This window comes from Muscardinus avellanarius, assembly GCF_963383645.1.
Source record: "Muscardinus avellanarius genome assembly, chromosome: 7".
Taxonomy (NCBI): Eukaryota; Metazoa; Chordata; class Mammalia; order Rodentia; family Gliridae; genus Muscardinus; species Muscardinus avellanarius.
Window position 1 is genome coordinate 88364049 of NC_137793.1, and position 23812 is coordinate 88387860.

Here is a 23812-nt window from a genome sequence, read left to right on the forward strand (position 1 = left end):
TGGTACTAAGGATTGAATTCAGGGGCATTCCACCTCTGGGCTACACCCCAGCCCTATTTTAATTTTATTTTGAAACAGGGTCTCACTAGGTTGATGAGAAGAGTCTTACTACTTGCTGAGGCTGTCCTCGAACCTGCCATCCTCCTGTCTCTGCCTCTTAAGTACTAGGGTTACAGGCACGAGCCACCACTCCCACTCCCAGAAAACTCGAGTTTCTTATGCATCTGAGATGTAGGAGGTATCCTTCTCCTTCTACCCCATTCACAGACAACAAAACCTCCCGGCACCCAGGATGGTTTGTAAGTCACTCAGAGAAAAGGTGACTCTACCTCCAGATACCCCTCTAACTTGATAGCCAGACAACTAAGATGTCCTCAGAGGATTTGCTTTCATCTTCATTGTCTCTAAAACTATTGGATACCTAGGAGAGAGGGTTAATGATGTCCACGGGGCCGGGGGCTCTGGGCAGGATTCTCTCCAGCCCTTCAGGGGGCCTCCCTTGAGGAGCCTGAGGGTGGCACGCCCTCTACCCAGTCACTCCCCCTGGAATGTGGGAGAACCGGCTGCAGCCCCAGGGCTGCGCACAAGCTCTCAGCCCTGAAGAGCCCCTGGCTGTGGCAATGAGGCAGAGTAGAGACAGACAGAATAAGGAGAAGGCTGTGCTCCCTGCCTGCATGAGGCTTCTTCCCAGGAGAAATGGAGCTAAGGAACTTTTACAGGCCAGCACCTTACCTCCGAGTTCAAGAACCACCTGAGTATGAAAAGGGGGACAACTTGAATGTGAGCCTTGACGGAGAGAAAAGGCTCCAGAACTGTGGTCAGAGCAGCTAAGGAGCATGTGTGCAGCTAAGGAGCATGTGTGCAGCTAAGGAGCATGTGTGCAGCTAAGGAGCATGTGTGCAGCTAAGGAGCATGGTGCAGCTAAGGAGCATGTGTGCAGCTAAGGAGCATGTGTGCAGCTAAGGAGCATGTGTGCAGCTAAGGAGCATGTGTGCAGCTAAGGAGCATGTGTGCAGCTAAGGAGCATGTGTGCAGCTAAGGAGCATGTGTGCAGCTAAGGAGCATGGTGCAAGGGTGGTAAGAGGGGAGGGTGGCAAGAGCATTCCCCCAAGGCCTACAGGACAGGCACACCCAGTGAGACAGCCACGGGAGTGAGGCAGGTGGAACAGAGGCCTGCAAGTGCATCCAGCCTTCGGCTCCCAGTGACCCTTCTTCATACGGGCTCATCCAGGATACGCAGCCAGCCGTATACAGAACAAGGAAAGGTAACCGCTGATCTCAAGGCTGATGTGTTTGACAAGATGGGAACGAGGGGAGCATCTGGGCAGCCCTACAATAGCCCTTGCCTATGATACCTTGCCAGGAACAGTCAGGAAACATCTGGAAAGAGTGTGGGAAGAAACTTATTTGGGAGGCTTAGACAGGATTGAAGGTTTAGGGCCAGCCTCAACTTCTTAGTGAGGCCCTCCACAACTTAGTGAGACCCTATTTCAAAATAAATAATTAAAAAAATAGGGCTAGGGGTATAGCTCAGAGGTAGAATGCCCCTGGGTTCAACCCTCTAGGTTCTGGGGGGGGGGGGGGAAGGCAATTTATTTATGTTTGTGGTACTGGGAATCGAACCCAGGGGCATTCTACGTCCAAGCTACACATTCAACCCTATATTACTTTTTCTTTCTTTATTTTTATTTTTATTTGCGGGTCTGGGGATGTAACTCAGAGGCATTCAACTACCGAGCTACACCCCCCGCCCTGTTTTTTATTCTTTATTTTAAAACAGGGTCTAAAGAGGGCCTTGCTAAGTAGCTGAGGCTGTCCGCGAACTGCGATCCTCTGGTCTCAGCCTCCCAAATGCTGGGATTACAAATGTGCCACCAGGCCCGGCTTTTACTTTATTTTGAAACAGGGTCTTACTAGGTTGCTGAGAGTCTCACTACACTGCTGAGGCTATCCTAAAACCTGTGAGCCTCCTGTCTTAGTCTCCTGAGTATGGGTATTACAGGAGCGTGCCACCACTCCTGGTTTAGGGTAAACTAGAAATATTTTAGTATGCCTTCTGACTCTCCTCTTATCCCACTCCCAAACCCAAGTTTCTAGCTACTTAGAATCTCCATGTTGAAGCCAAGAAATCAAAATTTAGTGCCAAATTTTAAACAGACTCTTCTGATAACACAATGAAAATAGTTATCCAGAGTGGGCTAGAGATGTAGCTCAGTTGGCAGAGTATTTGCCTAGCATGTATAAGGCCTTGGGTTCAATCCCTTGCACTGTGAAAAAAATTTAAAAAATAAAATTATTCTTTCAGGTGCAGTGGTACACACCTGTAGTCTCAGCTACTCCAAAGGTGGAGACAAGAGGATTGCAAGTTTGAGGCCAGCATGGACAACTTAATGCCCTCCTGTCTCAAAATAAAAAAATAAAAAGGGCCAGGGATGTAGTTCAATGGTAGAGTGCCCCTGGGCTTAATCCCCATTACTCTCCCTGCCACCCCACCCCACACAGAGTTATCTAAGAGCAGAGGTACATGAGGCTTGATGACGCCCCAGGGATGAGAGGGTAGAGAGAGACACTGCACTGGACACGAGTGTGTGCGTGCGCACGTGTGCATGATGAGCGGCAGTACAGGAACTGTGCTGCAGACAGGGAATTTAGCTGCCTTCACAGACAAGCGGAGGCTACACATCCTCGCCCTCTCCCGCAGCAGCCCACGTGGCCATATATTTTTCTAAAGGCATGTGCAGGGCCCCCATTACCTTTAGCCTGGGTGTTCTCTAAAGACAGGAAACGCGTCACCCCCGGGCTGTCCCAGCTATATTCTTTGAACACACACATAGAAGGGACGCCTGGCAGAAGTTAATCTAACATTCCAACTTATCTACTTTTGCTTAAAAACATTTATTTTAAAAAAGAAAGAAAGAGAAAAGGAAAGAAAAAGCTCCTCTCTGCTTCTCCCCAGAAGGAGGGGGGGAAACTGGCTGTCCCCAACAACGCCAGCAGCCTTGAGGAGGAAAGCTGCGGCGTTCTGGTCCCAGGCCCTGAGGCCCAAGAGTGACAGGCACCTAAGCCCAGATTATCTTGAGGGAACAGAAACTTCAGGACGTTGACTGGAGAACTGGAATTTGGGAACAAACAATTCTGAAAGCCTGGGAAGCCTGCCGGGCAGAGGCCACGTGCATGACCTAGCCTAACTGCCCCTGGGCTCCAGGATCTGCTGGATGTAGTTGACCACGTTGCTGTGGAGCTGGGAGGCCGTGGACGCGAAGGTCTCCTTGGCGAGGGTCTGGGCCACCTCGTCGCCACCCATCATTGCGTGGTACAGTGGAAGGGTGTACTTCTGCTTCCCCTGCAACAAACACATAATACGACCTCAGCAGCTTGCACGGGGGTCTGTCCAGTCCCCCGCCCCAGGGAGCAGCCTAACAGTAGTCATGGTCAAGTACCAAAAAGGTCATGGGATCTGACCTGGAACAAGCAGCTTCCCATCAAAGCTGCTCCGATCCTGGCATCTTCATAGGTGGTAAGGATCATGGAGAGAGATCTCAACTTGCATCCCAAGCCCAGAATAACAGAGACAGCTACATCCCACAAAACCAATGGGAGGGGTTGTAATGGGACTGCCAACTGGTGGAAGGCTGGAGGTGGTGAGACACCACGGGAATGAGAGACAAAACGCTGCAGCACATAAAGCTGAGGGCCAGAGGGTCCAACTGCAATGGAGCAAAGAAAACCCACAAGCAAATTCACTTAGCTAGCCAGGCGTGATGGCATATGCCTGTAATCCCGGTACTTGGGAGGCTGAAAGGAAGATCTCAGGTTCAAGACCAGCTTCAGCAACTTAAGACTCTCAGAAACCTTGTGAGACTCCATTTAAAAATAAAAAATAAAAAGGACTAGGGATGTAGCTTGGAGTAGAATGCCTCTAGTTTCAATCTCCAATACCTGCCCCCCCAAAAAATTCATGCCTCACCCGGCCCTAAACTCCAGAGGCTTGGAGAAGCAGTCAGAGGGCTCTGAATACCTCTAGCAGACACGCAGCCCCTGCTTCATACAGACGAGGGAATCTGAGTGTTGCTTTGTATCCAGCCCCCCTGCCCTGCTCTGGAACCAGATGAGTTAGTTCATCCGAAGAGCCCCTGCGCCTTTCCTGAAAGGCAACTCACAGGGTGCTGCAGGGTCTGGCTGTGTCCTGGCATCCTCCCTGGGAGCAGGCGCCTGCATACTCTTGCCCTTCCCTCATCTTGCTTGTCCTTTGCGTTCTCCCAAGCCTAGACTCATGTTACACAGTATCTTCCCTAGCAGTCCAGGGTTAGCTCTGACCAGCTTTTCCCCTCATCCCTAGCAGCAGGTCTGCCAAAGCTCCTTACGCCTGCAGGCTTCCTTCTCTTTGTTCCCCAGGACAATGCCTCCAGGAACCACACTAATAACAAGATGATTAGCCTTGACCCCTTCCTCTGGCTCAGACCACGAGGCTCTGACAGGCTCTGCCCATGGGACAATTTCACGTATGATGGGTGATACATGGTCTGCCTGCAGGGCACAGGCGGATGGGGCCACCCACCTGGCTGTGCAAGAACTCCTTCACTTTCCTGAAATCCTCCTGGTGGTTATTCTTAAGGACGATCTGGCCCCAGCGCAGACGTAGCTCCGCATTCCGGGCATTTGAGATCTTTGGGTATGCCTCTCCGAGTTTTTTCACATTCCCTGGGAAAAAGAAAGAAATGGGTTATAATGACCAGAATGAGAAGTCAAGAAACTCCATCCTCAGGGACCAGCTTCAGTGAAGTCTCCAACCACCCACTTCACCATTCAGTCTCTTCATTTTAAGTTTGAGAATAGTAATGTTCTATTATCACATTCACCCTAATTTCTAAGGCTGTTTCACCATATGTCCCTTAACAGACAGACTTAAAAGAGCAGACTTTCTGTTCTTTTCTTGTAATCATCCTATTTTCCTTAGGATTAAAGCACATGTATTCTCTAAAAATATGCTTCCCCATTTTTTACTCTACTACCGACTTGCTAACGTCATCTGTGATTTAACTTTTTCTCACCCCTTGGTGATTATTTCTGATAGAGAAGCAATAAAGCGTTGATGGTTAAAAGCTTCAGATGACTGGGTTTGAATCCCAGCCCAACCATTTATTGGCCACATGGACTGTGTTTCTCAAGTTCATTCTCTTTTATCTGGGGATTAAAATTACAGCACCTCCTTCACAGAGTAGTTATGAGGATTAAATTATTTAATAGGTGCACAGAGCCTACAAGAGTGACCTGCAGAGGGCTTGAGGACTCGAGGGACAACAGGCTTTATTTTCCGCCCATAGCACCTGTGTGTGTGTGTGTGTATACACACACACACACACATACACATACATACATATATATATATATATATATTTTTTTTTTTTTTTCTTTTTGTGGTACTAAGAATCAAACCCAGGAGTGTTCACCACTGAGCTACATCCTCAGTCTTTTTTTTTTTAATTCTCTTTTGAGCTGGGCGTGGTGGTGTACACTTATAATCTCAGCATTCAAGAGGCTGAGACCAGAGGATCACAGCTCACGGACAGCCTCAGCTACTTAGCGAGGCCCTCTGAAACTCAGTGAGATCCTGTTTCAAAATAACGAATAAAAAATAGGGCAGGGAGTGTAGCTCAGGGGTCGAATGCTCCTGAGTTTCACACCCAGACCCCCCCAAAAAAATTCTCTTTTGAGACAGAGCCTTGCTAAGTTTCCCTGCCTAGCCTTGAACTTGTGATCCTCCTTCCTCAGCCTCCCAAGTTGCTGGGATTACAGGCATGCATCACCATGCCAGGCCATAACCTACAACCTTCTGATGACACATTCCTCCCTATTATACTTGGTATGACCTAGGGGCAAGATCACAACTTTTCTCATCTTTCTATGGCCCCTAATATAAAGCTCCAGACACAAGGATCCTTGATAGAGAGTGCTGAAGAAATAATCCACTTTATTGTTGGTGGTGGGTTTTTTTTTTTGTTTTGTTTTGCTTTTTGTTTTTTTGGTGGTACTGGGGTGGAACCCAGAGGCTTTCTACTTCTGGGCTATACTCCCACACCTATTTTATACTTTATTTGGAAACAGGGTGTCACTAAGTTACTGAGAGCCTCACTAAGTAGCTGAGGCTGGCTTCGAACCCATGCGATCCTCCTGTCTCAGCCTCCCAAGTGGGGACTACAAGCATGCGCCACCACGCCCGGCTGAAATAACCCACTTTGTCTTTTTTTATAATACTGTGAATTAAACCCAGGGGCATTCTACCTTTGAGCTACAGCCCCAGTTCTTTTCATTTACTTGATTTGAAACAGGGTCTTGCTAGATTGCCAAGGCTGTCCTTGAACTTGCTATCCTCCCGTCTTAGCCTCCAAGTCCTGGGACTATAGGTGGGCACCACCAGGCCCGGCTCCCACTCTCTCTTACCAGGAGGGAGAGGGGATTTCTGGAGGATCTTATCTAGGAAGTAGATCAGCTGGTAAGTCTTCCAGGTAGAGATGTCCACAGCTTCAATGGCCTGCATGTCCAGCTCCTCAGCAACCCAGAGCTGGGCCAGCTCCTCAGCCGGCTTCATGAGTGAGTCCCCGGGAGAGAGATCAGGGAGGTAGGGGGGCCAGCCAGGGGTATTCAACCATCGGTCAAACTCGAAACCTGTCAGGGAGAAGGAGAGAAGACTCTCAGACACCACGGAGAAATCTCTGGCTGGGTCGAAGTCAACTTGCCCAAGCAACTTCCCAGAGACCCTGAGCCCCTCCCTCTCTCCACCCAAACTCTTACTCCAGCCCTTCATGTCACTTCCCCACACTGCTTGTCCAACAGGGTCCCAGAAAGGATGACCTCTAGCGACTGTCACATTAAGACTGGACTGCACCTATTTCTAATGGGAAAGTGATTTTTCCCCCCTTGGTACTGGAAATTAAACCCAGAGGCATTCTTTCTCAGAGTTACACCCTCAGCCTTATTTTATTTTTTATTTTTGAAACAGTGTCTCTCTCAGCTGGGCGTGGTGGCACTACTTGTAATCCCAGTATCTGGGAGGCTGAGATAGGAGGATTGTAGGTTCATGGCCAGTCTCAGTTACTTAGTGAGGCCCTCCGCAACTTATTGAGACCCTATTTCAAAATAAAGAATAAAAATGGGGCTGGAGATGTAGCTCAGAGGTAGAATGCCCCTGGGTTCAATCCCCAGTACCACAAGAATAAATAACTAAATAAAAGTAGGTATCTTTCACTGAGTTGCTGAGGGCTTCACTAAGTTCCCAAGGCCGGCCTCAAACCTGTGCTCCCTGGTCTCAGCCTCTGAAGTACTGGTATTACAGGCGTGTGCCACCACACCTGGCAAAAGCGATTTTTTGCTCTAAAATTATCATTGTGTTATCAGTCAAGTCCACAGATGCTTTCCTAGCTGTATTTGAGTTCACATGCTCCTCTCCATCACTACACTATACCAAGACCAGACCACCTGGTTCCTGCTGGCTCTGCCATCAACTAGCTGGGAGGCCATAGCACATTACCTCTTGGAGCCTTGGTGTTATCTGTAAAATGGAGGTGGGTAGGCCCCACCTTAGTTGACAGTTGTGAAGATTAAATGAGCAAATACACATTAAAAACCTAGCATACTGCCTGGTGCATAGTAAGCACTCAGTAATTATTAACTACTGTTAGCTGCGGAGGAGTCTCATGACCTTGAAATGCAGGCCTGGAACCAAAGAGGCGGTGCCACTGGGGCCTGACCAATCCTGGCTGCCAGAAGAGGCTGACCACCAAACCGGGAAAGTGACTCAGAGCACACAGCGTGACTGGGGGCATGTTGGCCGCACTGTCTCAACCTTGATGGGACAGTCTCTAGACTCCCTCAGAAGCAGCGCCTCCCAAGCTGGCATCAGCTCGGCCACTGGGATGCCGCTGGCTCGGAAGGCCATATGAGGGCACACACGATGCTGAGGCAGGTGCTGTTGTCCCTGTCACTGCCTTGAGCTCTCATTCGGGCAGCAGCAAGAGCAACTCTCTGGGCAGAGATAAGGATATGATTATGTATATCCAGGTGCGAGGGAAACAGGAGAGACAGAGGAGTAATGACATAAAGCAGGAGAAATGAGACCGAGCAGGCTCAAGTCTTTTTTTTTTTTGGTGGGAGGAGGCTGCTGAAGATGGAGCCCATGGCCCTCATGCTTGCTTGACATGCATTCTACCACTGAGCTACATCCCCAGACCCAAGAGAATTCATCTCTGTGGACCAGAGCCTGGGATCCTTGCTCCCCAAAGTGCAACTTACCAGACAACTCTGACTCAAGGTTTTCCACCCACCTTGGTTTTTCCAAATGTACACTAGATTTTAACTCTCTATAATCTCCCAGAAGCCTACGGGCCAGTTCCTCTGCTTACCTGGAATGGAATCCACTTGCTTTTCCTTCAGCTCAGGAAAATATTCCAAATAAAACTCCAGAAAGTCGTCGGCTAAGATACTTTGGAATTTAAACTCCTCCACATAGGCCTGTGAGAAGAATGGTGCTTTTCAGCCTCTCCGGACGCCTGAGGGAGCGGCTTCTCTCCGTTTCTCAGGCCCTCTCTGGTCCCTTACCTCTTGGGCCCCCTGCCTCTACCCTTGCACTCTGGCCCAGCTGCTTTATCTGCTCCTCGTCCTTCTCCCCTCATTGAGAGTTGACTATACCTTGAGAAACTTGTCAAACTGATCCTGATCACCCACCAAGTGGGCCAGGTATGAGACAAAGCAGAAACCTTTCTCGTAGGGAGTCTCGTTGTAGGTATCGTCTGGGTCAACACCTAGTAGAGGAGAAAGCAGATAGGATTTGGGCCTTGGGAACTGACCACCCTCAATGTCTTTCTCTGGATCCAGTTTCAAAGACTAACTCTGGAAGAGGTCAGACTCCAGCTGCCCCAGGGACAGGAAGGCTGAGGAGGTTTCAGCTCCATCCTGGTCTCCCCAAAGCACTTCAAAGGAGATCTTGGAGGGTCAGTAACTATGGACCTAAGAAGAAGATAAAGAAACCAGCCATCCAGAGGAAGGGACAGATTTCCATATTTCTGGGACACTCTTTGTTTGGGTAGGGTCCACCAACTCAAAGGGTTAGACATTGGGTTCATTCTTTTCTGGCCCTATTGGTCACCATTAAGTACCCATACTCCCCTCCCAGAACCATAGATTGTGTTTACTACTGTTCTAGACTAAAAGTAATTATTAGTGTACAGGGTCATATTCACAGTCAGGGACACCAAGAAATATGAGCTTCGACTGCACAAAAAGTCATGCATGGAACTAAAAAAATGTTAGAAATTTTTAAAAGTTCTGAACTTGGAACTCATTTGTTACACGACCTTGGACAAGTCACTGAACTTGTCTAGCGCTCAGTCCTGTCCTCTGTAAAATAACTCCAATACTCTAAAGAACTCGGGTCTGCTGTGGTGGATAAGAAAGGAATGGGAGAGCACCTTGCCAATGACATCAACCTGTACAGATATGAAGCAAGGATCAAGCCAATGGGAAGTTCACACAGCTGGCCTGAGCTCCCATCAGTCTGAAGCCAGGAAATGGCTACAGTTCTGGAGGGCCTCTCCACCCCACAGAAGGCATTCAAATCATGACGAACTTGGAGCTCCAGGCGTAGCTTAGGGGCGGGGGATAGGCAAAGGGACCTCCTGGACCTGGTTCGATCTTCACTCGCAGCTTGTTGAGTGGGTTTTCTTCTCCAGTGATGTCCATGTGCTGCCGCAGTAGAGCCCGTCCAGTGGCAGCCTCCAAGCAGGTATAAGCAGCCCCTGCGCCAAAACAAACCATAAACCCAAAGGGTTTGTCCCGCCTGCCAAGCCAGTTTTCCTGACAGAAGATGCAGTGCTGCCCTCTTGTGGCTCAAAGCTACTATCATTACCTTCCAGGGAACAAGGGCAGCAGGGTCACTGCCAGAGAACCTGACTCATCCCCTGGCTCCCTGTTGTTCTGGGTACAAAGGACTAGGTTAACTGGTTGTCAGTCTCTCCCGTGAGGACTGGGGAAAGCACACCTTCCCCTAACAGTTACCTTTCGCTATCAACATATCTTTATTCTCAGGTAATGATTTGATCTTCTATGAAAAACTTATTATTTTCAACCTGACTGTTCCTGTCAAAAAAGAGAAACTGTCACCTTCAGATTTTTTAAAGGTCTCCTGGCTTAAAAATAACTAAGGGAGCCAGGCGTGCTGGTGCACTCCTACAGTCTCAACTACTGGGAAGTTAAGGCAGGAGGACTGCAAGTTGAGGGCAGCAGAGGCAATTTTATTTCAAGACCCTATCTTGAAATAAAAGGGGATAGGGATGTAGCTCAGTGGTATAGCACTTACTTGCCTAGCATGTGTGAGGCCCTGAATTCAATCCTCAGTCACACACACACACACACACACACACACACACACACACACACAGTTTAGACTTAGAAATTAAGTTTCCAAATATTTATCCTTATAGAAATCATTTGGGATATGTGTTAACATTTATATGTAAAAACATTTGTCAAAAATTTAAAAAAATTTAAAAATTTCAGTAGAGAGCTGGGGGCATAGCTCAGTGGTAGAGTACTTGAGCACTTTCCTATCGGGCTGCCCCCCAAAAATTACATATATGTATTATATATAAATACATATATATGTATATGCATAAACTCAAATATATGTATAAATTTCAATGGAAAATTGAGAACAATCTAAACACATATACATGTTTGAAAGAATATATACTGTTTATCTTTTTATTTTTATTTATTTATTTTGTGTGAAACTAGGGATTGAACTCGGGCATTCTACCGCCAAGCTACACCCTGGCCCTATTTTTTTAATCTTTATTTCAAAACAAGTTCTCACTAAGTTGCAGAAGGCCTCACTAAGTAGCTGAGGCTGTCCACAAATCTGTGATCCTCCTGTCTCAGCCTCCCAAGTACTGGGATTACAAGCATACATGTCCGGCTTATTGTTTATCTCTAAATAGTTTGATTATAAACAAATTTTGTCCTCCTTTTTGTGCTTTACCATGTATGCCAAGTTTGTTCCTTCCTTCCTTCCTTCCTTCCTTCCTTCCTTCCTTCCTTCCTTCCTTCCTTCCTCTTTTTTTTCTTATATAGTGTCTCATTAAGTCCCCCAGGCTGGCCTTAAACTTCCAAACCTCCTGCTTCAGCCTCCTGTGTCACTGGGATTACACATGTACACCATCTGTAATGCCCAGCAAATTATATATCTTTTATAAGGTACCTAGGACACAGCTAGCATAGAGATGTTTGACAGACCAGTAATGGCTTTATGATTCATTCTTCAATTAAGCATCCATCTGGGTGAACAGCCCTGAGCAACTTTTCTGTAAGGTTGTGTTGCTTGGGGGAAACAAGCCTGGCATGCAGCTGCAGTTTAGAGGAGGGTACTTTCACTGAGAGTTCAGCTATTAGTCCATTCAGTCATAAAAACTACAGCTCCCAGGACTAGCAGCAGGCAGTAAAGCAGGAATTACTTACATAAAAACAACATTTAGGCCGGGCGTGGTGGCGCACGCTTGTAATCCCCGCGCTTGGGAGGCTGAGACAGGAGGATCGTGAAGGTTCGAAGCCAGCCTCAGCTACTTAGTGAGACCCTGTTTCCAAATAAAATAGAAAATGGGTCTGGGAGTTTAGCCTGGAAGTAGAAAGCCTCTGAGTTCCACCCCCAGTACCACACACACAAAAAATAAATAAATAATAAAAACAACATTTAAGCTGGGAATGGTGGCACACACCTGTAATCCCAGTACATGGGAGACTGAGACAGGAAGATTCCAAGTTTGATGTCAACTTCAGTAACTTAGTGAAGCTCTTAGCAATTTAATGAGACCCTGTTTCCAAAATAATAAAATAGGTCTCAGCCCAGAGGTAGAAGGCCCCTGGGCTCCATCCCCAGTAAACAAACACACACACACACACACACACACACACACACACACACACACACACACACACATACACACACGTGTCTATAGATTTAGTCCTGTGTGGCCTTTCACCTGAGCTTTCTGTTTTACCGCCTCCTCCCTTCACTCCTCCCTTGAAACCCTGAAAGGAGAGGGCACCGGCCTCACGGGCTGAGGAATGGATGGGAGTGGCTGCCTGGGAGGATGGCGTCTTACCAAACAGGATGGTGGAGATCCTCCTCTGGGCGTACATGGTGAAGCCTTCATTGAGCCAGAACTCCCCCCAGTTGGCATTGGTGACCAGGTTCCCAAACCAACTGTGTGAGACCTCATGGATAATGACATCAGCCAAAGAGCGGTCCCCCGCTAGCAGGCAGGGGGTGACAAAGGTCAGACAAGGGTTCTCCATTCCTCCAAATGGAAAGGATGGTGGCATGAAGAGCAAATCATACCTGCCGAGAAACCACAAGGTCACAGAGAGCCTCTGGATCCCCACAGCCAATCTCCATTCCCTGAAGTGCCTTCTCCATCCCACGTCCAAGTCCTAGGAGCTGCAGCCATGCAACAGCCAGAGTATGGTCTTGACCCTGTGCTGAGCGGAGCCCAGGCTCCTCAGTCCTCCAGATGGCTCCCCTGCCTTGGGCCCTTCCTGGATGCTATCTGCTCTATCAGAGCACCTCAGGTCTTCCATTCTCTCTTCCAGAGCCCTGTTACACTGAGCTCACTGGAGACCAAATTGGGGTCTCAAGAGCCTTATATCTAAGGCACCTAAAGCCTGAAGATGTAGGACAAAATGGAGCATGGGGTAACTCCCTGCAAGGAGGGAGATCAAGTCAACAAAGGCCCCAACAGTGTTTCCCCATCTCTGACATGGCAGCAAATTTCTGGCACCTCAAGAAAACTTCCCTTCCAGGGTCCCCTCCTCAGCCAAGCATGAGGAGCCTGGCTGGTCCCTTCCTCTTCTCTTTCTCCTCTCCTTCTCTTCTGGGATAGGAAAACCTTGTTCTAGGAGACAGAAGGAAGAGAAGCTTCCCCAGAAAGGAGACTGAAAAGGAGGGGCTCAGTTTAGCAAAATACTCAAGGTGGTTACCACACCTTCCCCACACATAGGGTCCAAAAAGCTTCTCTCCCGTGGCCAAGAATTCTTCTATCACCCCGTTGTATTCCTCCTTGGCAGCTTCAATCAGGCAGGGCTCTGCCCACACTCGGCTCCTAAAGGCAAGGGCACACAGAAGACAGAGAAGTATGACCAAGAGCACCAGTATAAAACTGGACCCAGTCCTGTATTTGAGCCAAATAAAGGCAATGGTGTGGTTAGCCAGAGACAGAAGATGCAAGCTCAGATTGCCTGCACAGATCCAAGAGTCTTTCATCACACCTGGGAAATAAGAACCCAAGACAAGGGATGGAGATGTAGCTCAGTGGTAGGGTATGTGTCTGCAAACACAGAGTAGGAGGAGGTGGCAGTGCCTCCTCAAGGCAAGAGGTTCTAAACCCACATTGCTGGAAGTCTGTGGCTCCAACACTGAATGTGATCCTGCAGACATTATTTAGCTTTTCTGAGCCTCGGTTTCCTCACCTGATAAGTGAGTGGTGAAGATTAAGACAGCGTACAAAAGGCCATTCACAGGACAGAGGTAGAAAGAATTATAATAGAATTTTTTGAATCAAAAGGAACTGTAAGAAATAGACCTAGTAATGTTAGTAGAAAATTGCTAACTTAGCTGGGCATGGTGGCGCACGCTTGTAATCCCAGCATTCGAGAGGCTGAGAACACAGAATCTTGGTTTGCAGACAGCCTCAACTACTTAGTGAGGCCCTTTGCAACTCAGTGAGACCCTGTTTCAAAATAAAGAATAAAAGCCAGGCGTGGTGGCGCACGCTTGTAATCCCTGCACTTGGGAGGCTGAGACAGGAGGATCGCGAAGGTTTGAAGCCAGCTTCAGCTATTTAGTGAGGCTCTCAGCAACTTAGTGACACCGTTTCCAGATAAAATATAAAATAGGTCTGGGAGCATAGCCCGGAGGTAGAAAGCCTCTGGGTTCCACCCCCAGTATAAATAAATAAATAAATAAATAAATAAATAAATAAATAGAATAAAAAATAAGGCTGGGGGGGCATAGCTTGAAGGTAGAACACCCCTGGGTTCCATCCCCAGTGCTGAAAAAAAAGAAAAGAAAATTGCTATCTTAGGTACAATAATGGCATTGTCTTTATTCTTCTACATAAAGGGAGGATGGCTTCAGTCTTCAGAGACACTCTGATTTATGTACCTTTCAATGGTTTAGAACAAGCAAAAACAAATCCAGACATAAATAAAGCTAATATGACAAAATGAGTGGGCCTACAGATGTTCTAAATCTCATTCTTTCAATTTTCTATACTTTTGGAATTCTCATAATAAAACGATGGGAAAACAAACGTGGAAAGAAGGAAACAAAAACAGAAATCCAAGAAGATCTGATGTAACAGGAGGCCAAGGCCCAAAAGACAAGTGATTGTTCACCTAAGAACACCTACTGAATCCGAGAAGGAGCTGACCCAGAGTTCAGGGCTCCTGAAGCTGAAGCCTCGGCCATGGCTGGCACAAGCCACTGTACCAGAGCTCATTTTGCTCCCCTACAAAACGGCCACACTACCCTCACCCACCCTGAGCCTGGGCAAGGATTAGAGTCTCTCCTACCATGGTAATGGGGCCAGGGAGACTTTGCCAGAAAACCCTCCTACTTATCCACCACAAGACTTTAATATATGACCCATGAGGCAAGGACTGTGCATCTGATAGGCAAAGGAATGTCACCACCAACAGTTAAATCGATTCTGTCAACCATGTGACATATCGTGTTGTCATTTTCTTATAGAGTTCAAAAAAAGCACTATTATCTAGTATGTTTAGAATCTTTGTTTCCCCATCTTTACAAATAGTTCACATTCTTACAAACAAAATCTTAGTAAGGATAAATAATTTTTGTGGTATTAGGGATGGAACCCAGGGACATTCTACCTCCAAGTTACACCCCAGCCCTATTTTTTTATTCTTTATTTTGAAACAGGGTCTCACTAAGTTGCAAAGGGCCTCACTAAGTAGCAGCTGAGGCTGTCTGCGAACCATGATCCTCCTGTCTCAGCCTCCCAAATGCTGGGATTACAAACGTGCATCACCATACCTAGCTAAGGATAAATAAATTCTAAAAAATGATATTCCTTCAGATATCTATTTTCCTATTACAAATATCCCTTAAGTTATCTATGGCCTGCCTATTTAGGGAGAGGATAACATCTTGTCTTTCTTTTTCTTCCTCTCTCTTTCTCTCTCTCTCTTCTTTTCTCTTTCTCCCCACCCCTGTGGTACGAGGTGGGGAGAAAGGGTATTCTACCTCTGAACTATACCTCCAGCTCTATTTTATTTTTTATTTTGAAACAGTAAGCTGCTAAGGGCATTGCTAAATTGGCTAGGATTACAAACTGGCACATGCTTGTAATCCTAGCGCTTGGGAGGCTGAGACAGGAAGATCACACAGGTTCGAAGTCAGCCTCAGCTACTTAGTGAGACCCTGTTTCCAAATAAAGTATGAAAAAGGTCTGAGACTATAGCCCGGAGGTAGAAAGCCCCTGGGTTCCACCCCAGTACCACAAAAAAATAAAAATAAAAAAAATAAAAATAAAAAAATTGCTAAGGCTGGCAGCAAATCTGGGATTCTCCCATCTCAACCTCCCAAGCATTATTTTGAGTGTGTTTGCTGGTAGTAGTCACTAATGGAATCCCATCTATTATTCTATTTGCCACCCAGAAACTAAGATTCTTGATATCAGCAGTGCTACTGTACCTAGTTACAAAGTCTGAGGCTTATAACAAATGTGTCCAGGACACAACCACCTCAAGAGCCAGAGATAAAGAATAGCAAAAGCCAGGAAAAGGGCCTCAGCTTTACAGTCCAACCTTTGATTCCTTCATAGCAGGATTAAACTGTAGTGGTGGATAATGTGACAGTCAGGAAAAAAACTCTATATGCCTGGTTAAATTTCTTGTCTCAGGAAACCTTATAAAAATCTTTTTTCTCCATTAAATCCATCTACTCTCATGTCACCTAAGTTTACATTAATGCACCTGCAGCAGACAGAAAGGATAGTCCTCCTTCCCTAAAAGGAAATAATGAAATAACAATTGTACGTTTCCAGGAATTAAGTGCTAGAGAAAATGAAGAGATTTGGTACAAAGATTTTAAAAGTGAATACAGTTAGTTGATAGAAAGGCATTTAGAACTTAAAGATAATAATAAAGATCGCTCTCTTAAAACTGCCACGTAGCTGGGTGTGGTGGCCCATGCTTGTAATCTCAGTACTTGGGAGGATGAGACAGGAGGAATTGCAGGTTTGCCACCAGCTTCAGTTACTTAGTGAGGCCCTCCATAACTTAGTGAGATCCTGTTTCTTTTTTCTTTCTTTCTTTTTTTTTTTTGGAAACAGGGTCTCACTAAGTTGCTGAGAGCCTCACTCAGTAGCTGAGGCTGGCTTCAAACCTGTGTGATCCTCCTGTCTCAGCCTCCCAAGTGCAGGGATTTCAAGTGTGTGCCACCATGCCCAGCTTCTTTTTTACCTTTTTTTTTTGGGGGGGGGGCTACACTCCCAGATATATATATATTTTTTTGAAACAGGGTCTCTTACGCCAGCGCGGCTGGCTTCGAACCTGCGCAATCCTCCTTTCTCCACCTCCCAAGCGCGGGGATTACAAGTGTGATCCACCACGCCCAGAGATCCTGTTTCTAAATAAAGAATAAAATAGGGCTGGGGGTATATCTTGGAGGTAGACTGCCTCTGGTTTAATCCCCAGTGTCACAGGGAAAAAAAAGGAGGAGGAGAAGGAGGAGGAGGAGGACGACGACGACGACAACGACGACGACGAAGACTAGAGGAAGGGAGTGGGGGAAGGAGGGAGAAGAGGGAGATGAAGACAAGTATCCTTTCCAGCTGTACTCATACACTGCTTCTCTGTTGCAGAGGGCTCTAGATGCAGACACAGGATCCCACACCACATCAATATCCCACCCAAGCATGTCCACTGGTCAGAATCTTCCTTGCCTAGGAGGTCAATCCAACCTTGCTGTGGGGTCTTTGTCTCCTACCTAGGTCCAACTTCAGCTGAAACCAGATCTCCGATGGCCAAAGCTATCAGATAGGAGGGGATGGGCTGGTGCATCTGGAAGAAGAACTTATTTGGACCTCTCTTCTCCCATGTGCTTGCACTCATCACAGCTGTGAAGCCGTCTGGGACCTGGCAACAGAGAACACTTAGGTCGTCTTACCTGGAGAGATGTCCCTCTTGACTAGCTCGAACAACAGCAAGCCCAGCAACCCACATAGTGGAGATAATGGCCCATAGCCCATTTTAGAGAACACAAAGGCTTCAAGAGACCAATCATGTGCTAACCTTACGGGATTTAGGAGGCTGTATAAAATTTTTGTAGATGAAAGAATTTAAGAGAACTTTTCAGAGGTACCTTTCAGTGAACCTTTCACTGGATGGATATAATAATTAACCAACTGAAATGTGACCCTGATAGGTCTGAAATATATATATATATATATATATGTATATGTATGTATGTATGTATGTATGTGTGTGTGTGTGTGTGTGTTTTCTCTCAGTGAGTGGCTGAAATTATATTTTTGTTCCCAAGGCCAGGTGCAGCTAAGCTTAGCCTCCATACCTCAATAAGAGCTGAATATTTGCATTTTACTGCAGGAGTGTCGAAGCAAGGGAAGAAGGCCCGGTTTAGGACAGCCTGGCCCTGGGTGTAGACAAAGGGCTTCTTCTTTCCTGCCGTCTGCTCAGGAGCCAACCAGCAAACCTAAGAGAACAGAAGAGCATTCCAGAACTGACATCTCCTACACGAACTCAGACCAGGCAGACAAAGGAGCTGGCTAGCATGGGAAATTTTCAGGTAATTCTTAAAATCCTTCTGCCAGCCAGTTGGGCTCTGACTGGAAAATTTTCTCCCAATGTGTATTTAATCCACTCTGGAACCCATGCCATGGTATGAAGTCCACATCCCAGGCAGAGGCACCACAAAGGGACTGTTCCTCACTGTATCCCTTGGGTCATCTCATTCTGTCTTCCTTCTCTGTGTCCTTTTCTTCTTAAACAAACACTGAAGTAATTGTATCTGAACTTGTGATAAGACACACAAAAGCAAAACCAAATTAGAAGGCAGTGAAAAAGACGGTGCTCCCCATTGCTAAATATTTATTCCTTTTCAGAATAAATCTATTTTAAGTTATAAGCATTGGCTATATGATTGTTTTTCTTTTCTCTCTTTTTTTCCAAGATGAGGCCCAGGCTGGCCTCAAATTCCTGGGCTCAAGAGATTCTCCCTGCCTCCGCCTCCTGAGTGCCAGGACTATAGATGTGCACCACAGTGCCTAGCAACTATGTGATTCTTCTTTTCTTTTCTTTTCTTTTTTTTGGGGGGGGGGCTGGGAATTAAACTCAGAGGCATTCTATCTCCAAGTTATACCCCCAGTCTAATTTTATTTCTCATTTGGAAACAGGGTCTCATCTCACTAAGTTGTGAAGGGCCTCGCTAAGTTGCCGAGGCTGGCTCTGAACCTGCAATCCTGTTTCAGCCTCCCAAACACTGTGATTACAAGTGTGCACCACCACGCCCGGCTATTTATTTCCTTCCTTCCTTTTCTTCCTCTTCCTCCCTCTTTCTTTTCTTTTCTTTCTTTCGTCTTTTTAGTACTGAGGACCACATGCTAGTACTGATCACACATATTAGGCAAGCATTCAACCACTGAGCTACATCCCTAGCCCACTGTTGCTGTTGTTTTTAATTTTGAGGCAGGGTCTTGCTAAGGTGCCCAGGTGGCCTCAAGCTTGCAATCCTCCTGCCTCAGTCTCCCAAGAAGCTGGGATTACAGGAATGTGCTACCATGCCTGCTTGTTTCCTGACAGCCTTTAAACCAAGGGCAATCTGAATGATTATCACTAATCTAATCTTCACCCACAGCAAAAGGTCACTTTCAACATAAATATATGGATAAATATATGGGGAAGGGGCATGTCAGTAATAAAATATCATTTGGAATTTAGAAATAGATTTTATATTAACTTTGTCAAGCACTCAGACTAGTGCCTGGCACATCTTAATAATATTGTTTGCACCTTCCACCAAAATTCTTTATTCCTCATTTCTCTTTTTTCACACTGGGGATTAAACCCTGGGGCATTCTACCTTCAAGCTACGCCCCAGCCCTTATTTTTTGTTTTGAAACAGGATCTCTGTAGGTTGTTGAGGGTCTCACCTATGTTGCTGAGGCTGACCTCAAACCTGTGATCCTCCCGTCTCAACCTCCCAAGTACTGGTATTATAGGCATGTACTCCCACTGGCAGTATTCATCATCTTTGCTGAATTTTTGTTTTGTTTTGTTAATGCTGTGAATAAGATGGAATGAAGAAGCCTAGAGCAGTGCATACACTACAGAAAGTCTGAAATCAGAAGCCGGGCGTGGTGGTGCACGCTTGTAATCCCAGCATTTGGGAGGCTGAGATCGGCGGATCGCGGTTCGCGGACAGCCTCAGATACTTAGTGAGGCCCTTTGCAACTCAATGAGACCCGGTTTCAAAATAAAGAAAAAAAAAAATTGGGCAGGGAGTATCGCTCAGAAGTCGAATGCCCCTGGGTTCCATCCCCAGACCCGCAAAAAAAAAAAAAAAAAAAAAAAAGAAGAAAAAAAAAAAAGAAAAGAGTCTGAAATCAGGAAGATGATGATCTGGTGATTAAGGTTAGAGCCCTCATCAGAGTGGTAGCAAGAAGAAAGAACATATATGAGCACTACTAATGAAGACCTTCACAGTGCAAAGGGCGGCTCCTGCTGAAGCACAAACCTCTGCCATTAGGTCCTAAATGACAGTTACTCAGTTTTGCTGTTGAGGTGCCATTTTACTAGGCAAATTCGGGAAAGATTTAATTTTTCCATTCACTTCTTTTCATTTCTAGTGGCCACCCAAAACAGGAACCAGGACTTAAGAGAGAAACCAAGATGCACTGGCAGATGCCATGTTCCCCTGCAGGGCAGGCGACTGCATCATGTGCTCTGGACTTTGGTTCTCAAATAAGTCCTATCATGAGACTCATTTATTCCTCCATTGGTGAAAGAATCAAAACTGCTCTTTGGGCCAGTTCTAAGAGCAAAGGGGAACTGCTAGCCAAGCAAGTTTCAGTTGCCTGAAGTTTATTGTAAAACCTGTAACCCAACCTGAGAAAAAACTAGCAGCCACAGCCCAAGGCCTCTCTGTGAAGTACTGCCTGACTCTTATCAAATGTAGGCCACATAAACTTCCATCCTTAATTGTTTGTTTTTTGTGGTACTGGGAATTAAACCCAGGGGCACTCTATCTCTGAGCTATGTCTCCAGTCTTATTTTTTTTTTTATTTTGAAACAGGGTCTCACTAAGTTGAAGCTGGCTTGGAACCTATGATCTCCTTATCTCAGCCTCCCAAGTGCTGAGATTATAGGTAGACACCACCACTCCTAGCTCTGTATTTCCAATATATATTTGCCTCTCTCCAAAAGACTTAAGAGTCAACCAAAAAAAAAAAAAAATTAAAAAGCCAAAACACCCCAATTCTTGTTCTTTTACTCAAAAAAAATTTTTTTTCTTTTCGGTACTGGGGATGGAACCCAGAGGCATTCTACCTCCAAGCTACACCCCCCACCCAGTCCTATTTTTTATTCTTTATTTTGAAACAGGGTCTCACTAAGTTGCAAAGGGCCTCACTAAGTAGCTGAGGCTGTCTGGAACCACCACGCCCAGCTTTAATTTTTTTGTTAATCAAATTTAGCACTTCAAATTGGACATGGTGGCAAAAGTTTGTAATCCCAATACTTAGGAGGCTGAGACAGGAGGATTAAGAGTTTGTGGCCTGCCTTGGCTACTTAGTGAGGTCCTCTGCAACTTAGTGAAACCGTTTCAATATAAAGAATAAAAAATAGGGCTGGGGGTGTTGCTCAGAGGTAGAATGCCCCTGGGTTCCATCCCCAGTACAGAAAAAAAAAATTAGGACTTCAATAGGAAGGCCCAAAATTATCTGGGCTACAGATTTGTTTGAGCCTGTGGAACTACAAGGGTAAACAGAATAAAGGACTTAGCATCTGGCTAATTAACCAGTATTGTCCATCGCCCCATAAATCAGGGCCTTAAGCCCCAAAGTCCCATGACAGCATTCAACTCAGTGTTTGCACAGTTCATTATCCAGAAAGCCATAGAAGAGGCTGTCTGGTGATAGGGACAAGTCCCTACAGTGGCCCGGGAAGACTGTCAGTAAGGATGGATCACACGGTAACCAGAGCGCTCAGAGCCCAGGAGAGGGAAACCAGGGTCCCGGGAATTCAGAGGAAGCTGCTGGGGAGGCGGGGTGGGGGCTGCGCTAGGGAATCTGGAGGGGTCCCACCGAAGAGAACCTCATCCTTTCTCCTCTCTAGGGTGGGGCTCGGAGGCCCGAGGGCAGGCAGGAAGCGGCCGGCCGGGCCGGGGCGCACTCACCCCGGGTCCCTCCCCGACGCGGTAGGTGAGCGCCACCTGGATGCGCTCGGCCGGGCGGCAGGGCTGCGGGAAGACCACGCACAGGGCCTGGCCGTAGTGCGAGAAGGGCCGCGTGTGGAAGGGCACGGGCTCCGCGGGCAGCTCCTCCGCGCCCGGCCGCTCCCGCCGCAGCGTCGCCGCCGTCACCTCCAGGCACGGGTGCGAGTCGAGCCGCAGCTCGGCGGCGCCCTCGGGCAGCAGGCAGCGCAGCTCCAGCGTCGCGGTGCCGCTCAGCCCCCGGCTGCCCGGGCCCGGGCCCGGAGGCCCGAACTCGGCCCGCAGGTCAAGGTGCAAGTGAAGTATCTCGAAGGCCCGGAAACTGGAGGCCGAGGCCACGTCTACGGCCTGCGCCGAGTGCAGCGGCCGCCGGGTCGCGCCGCAGCCCGTCGGAAGCCGGCAGCTCGCCATGGCGGACCGCGCCGTTGCTCACCCTCCGGCAAAGCCAGCCAGCTCGGCGGGCCATCGGAGGCCACGCCCCGTGATGACGCGCCGCGCGGGCCACGCCCCGATCCGCCAGCAAAGCCGGTTGGCTCCGCGGCCGCCGGAGGCCACGCCCCGTGATGACGCGTCGCGCACGCCTTGCCCCATATGCCACGCCCCCAGGCCCGCCTGGTCACGCCCTTCTCCGAAAATCTGGGACCCGACAGCCTCGGTCTCTGGCTGTCCAGCTCTTTCTAGCTTCGTACTGGTACCTCAGTGCTTCGGCTGAGAAGGTGCTGGGGTAATTTGGTCCGCCTTTGCCCCAGTTTACCCCTTCTCTACTGATATTTCCTGATTCTTCATCTTCCAGGCAGACAGCAGAATATGGGGGACTGAACCACCGGTTCGAAATCTCCGCCAATTATTGATTAGGACCGTGTGTTAGTTACCTCGGGTAAATCGTTCAAGAAACGTGAATCTCTCCGAGGCTCTTTGGGCATCTGTAAAATAAGAGTTACAGTAACTTTATATTTCTTAAGATAAATGTGAGAACCCGATCAAGTAATGAGTCTAAGACACTTGGTAAACAGCAAACCCCTACAGATTCCCCGGCTACAGCTGCGCGGAGTTCCACACCAGACCAGGGCTCCTCCCCTGTGACATCAGGCATACTTATTTTTTCATTCTTGTGCCAAGAACGGAATCAGCACCGCAGTTTGACCCTTGGCAGTTTGATGCTCGACTGGCCAGTATGTCACCTTTATTACCCCGCTGTATGATACAGTTTATTGAGCCAGCGGCATCTCTACTTTATGCTTTGTTTCTCTTCTGTACTGGTGGGCCCTTCTGTGAAGAGGAGACAAACCATGTTTACCCTTCAGCCAGAAAATCAGATTTTTGTTAAGAACAATGCCGGGGTTTCTCATAAAAGAAATAATAGCTTATTATGTGTTTCCTAGTTTTATTTTTTGGTGGTACTAGGGTTCCTGGAAACCCTTCTATCTCCGGGCTACACTCGCAGACCTATTTTATATTTTTATTTGGGAACATAGTCTCTTAAGCCGTCAAGGCTGGCTTTGAACCTGTGCGATACTCCTGTCTCTGCTTCCCAAGCGCGGGGATTACAAGCGTGCACCACCACGCCCGGCGCTGTTTCCTAGTTTTAACAGAAGTAAATTTTACTTTATGAAATGACACTTATTGTAGGTAATTTTAAAAAAATCCTTATAAACTCAATGTCAATTTTTTTCAACTCCATAAACCTTGCGAGCCTGATTTTTCTCTGGTATTGAGCATAGCGCTTGGTACCTGTTAGAGCTTTAGTACATCTACTTTGAACTTATTCTCAATGAAATAAATTTTTTAGTATCTACTGTGCACCTGGGGTTAGGCTGGGTGCTAGAAATACAACTTGAGCAAGTCTGGCACAGCCTGTCCTGGTGCTGCACACAGCCCCGCTGATGCAGCAGACAATTCCATGTGCTGTAATATGAGCTGGAAAGGGTGCTCCGGGGGCACACAGAATATGGAGGAGAGACACAGCCTGATCTTTCCAGTAATATTGGAGAAAGAGAATATTATCCTTGGCTATAGGGTAAGGCTTTTTTGGATTTGTGCTACTTCTCTTAACTTCTTCCTAGGACTGTGAGATTCCATCCACCCCCCAGATATGCTGCTCTAGGAACAGCATAACATCTCTGTGGTGTCCTTTCCAGTAATGCATATCCTTAACTATGAGAATATAGCAAACTTGGTAGAGGATGTAGGTCAGTGGTAGAGTGCTTTCCTAGCAAGCACAAAGTCCTGGCTTCAATCCCCAGTACTACAAATAATACTGTGTGTGTGTGTGTGTGTGTGTGTGTGTGTGTG

General features: G+C 47.1%; 1 protein-coding gene across 1 annotated transcript; it reads right to left on the reverse strand.

Moving 5' to 3' along the window:
• Positions 1 to 3184: 3184 nt before the first annotated feature.
• On the reverse strand, positions 3185 to 21931 carry RNPEP (arginyl aminopeptidase; the record flags this gene model as incomplete). The annotated part of the gene is made up of 11 exons (XM_080698342.1): positions 3185 to 3343; positions 4559 to 4701; positions 6442 to 6666; positions 8400 to 8508; positions 8686 to 8798; positions 9678 to 9791; positions 12153 to 12388; positions 13032 to 13148; positions 17060 to 17208; positions 17645 to 17785; positions 21485 to 21931. 11 exons carry the CDS (start codon positions 21929 to 21931, stop codon positions 3185 to 3187), a joined length of 1953 nt encoding a protein of 650 aa, XP_080554468.1.
• Between the last annotated feature and the right edge of the window lie 1881 nt (positions 21932 to 23812).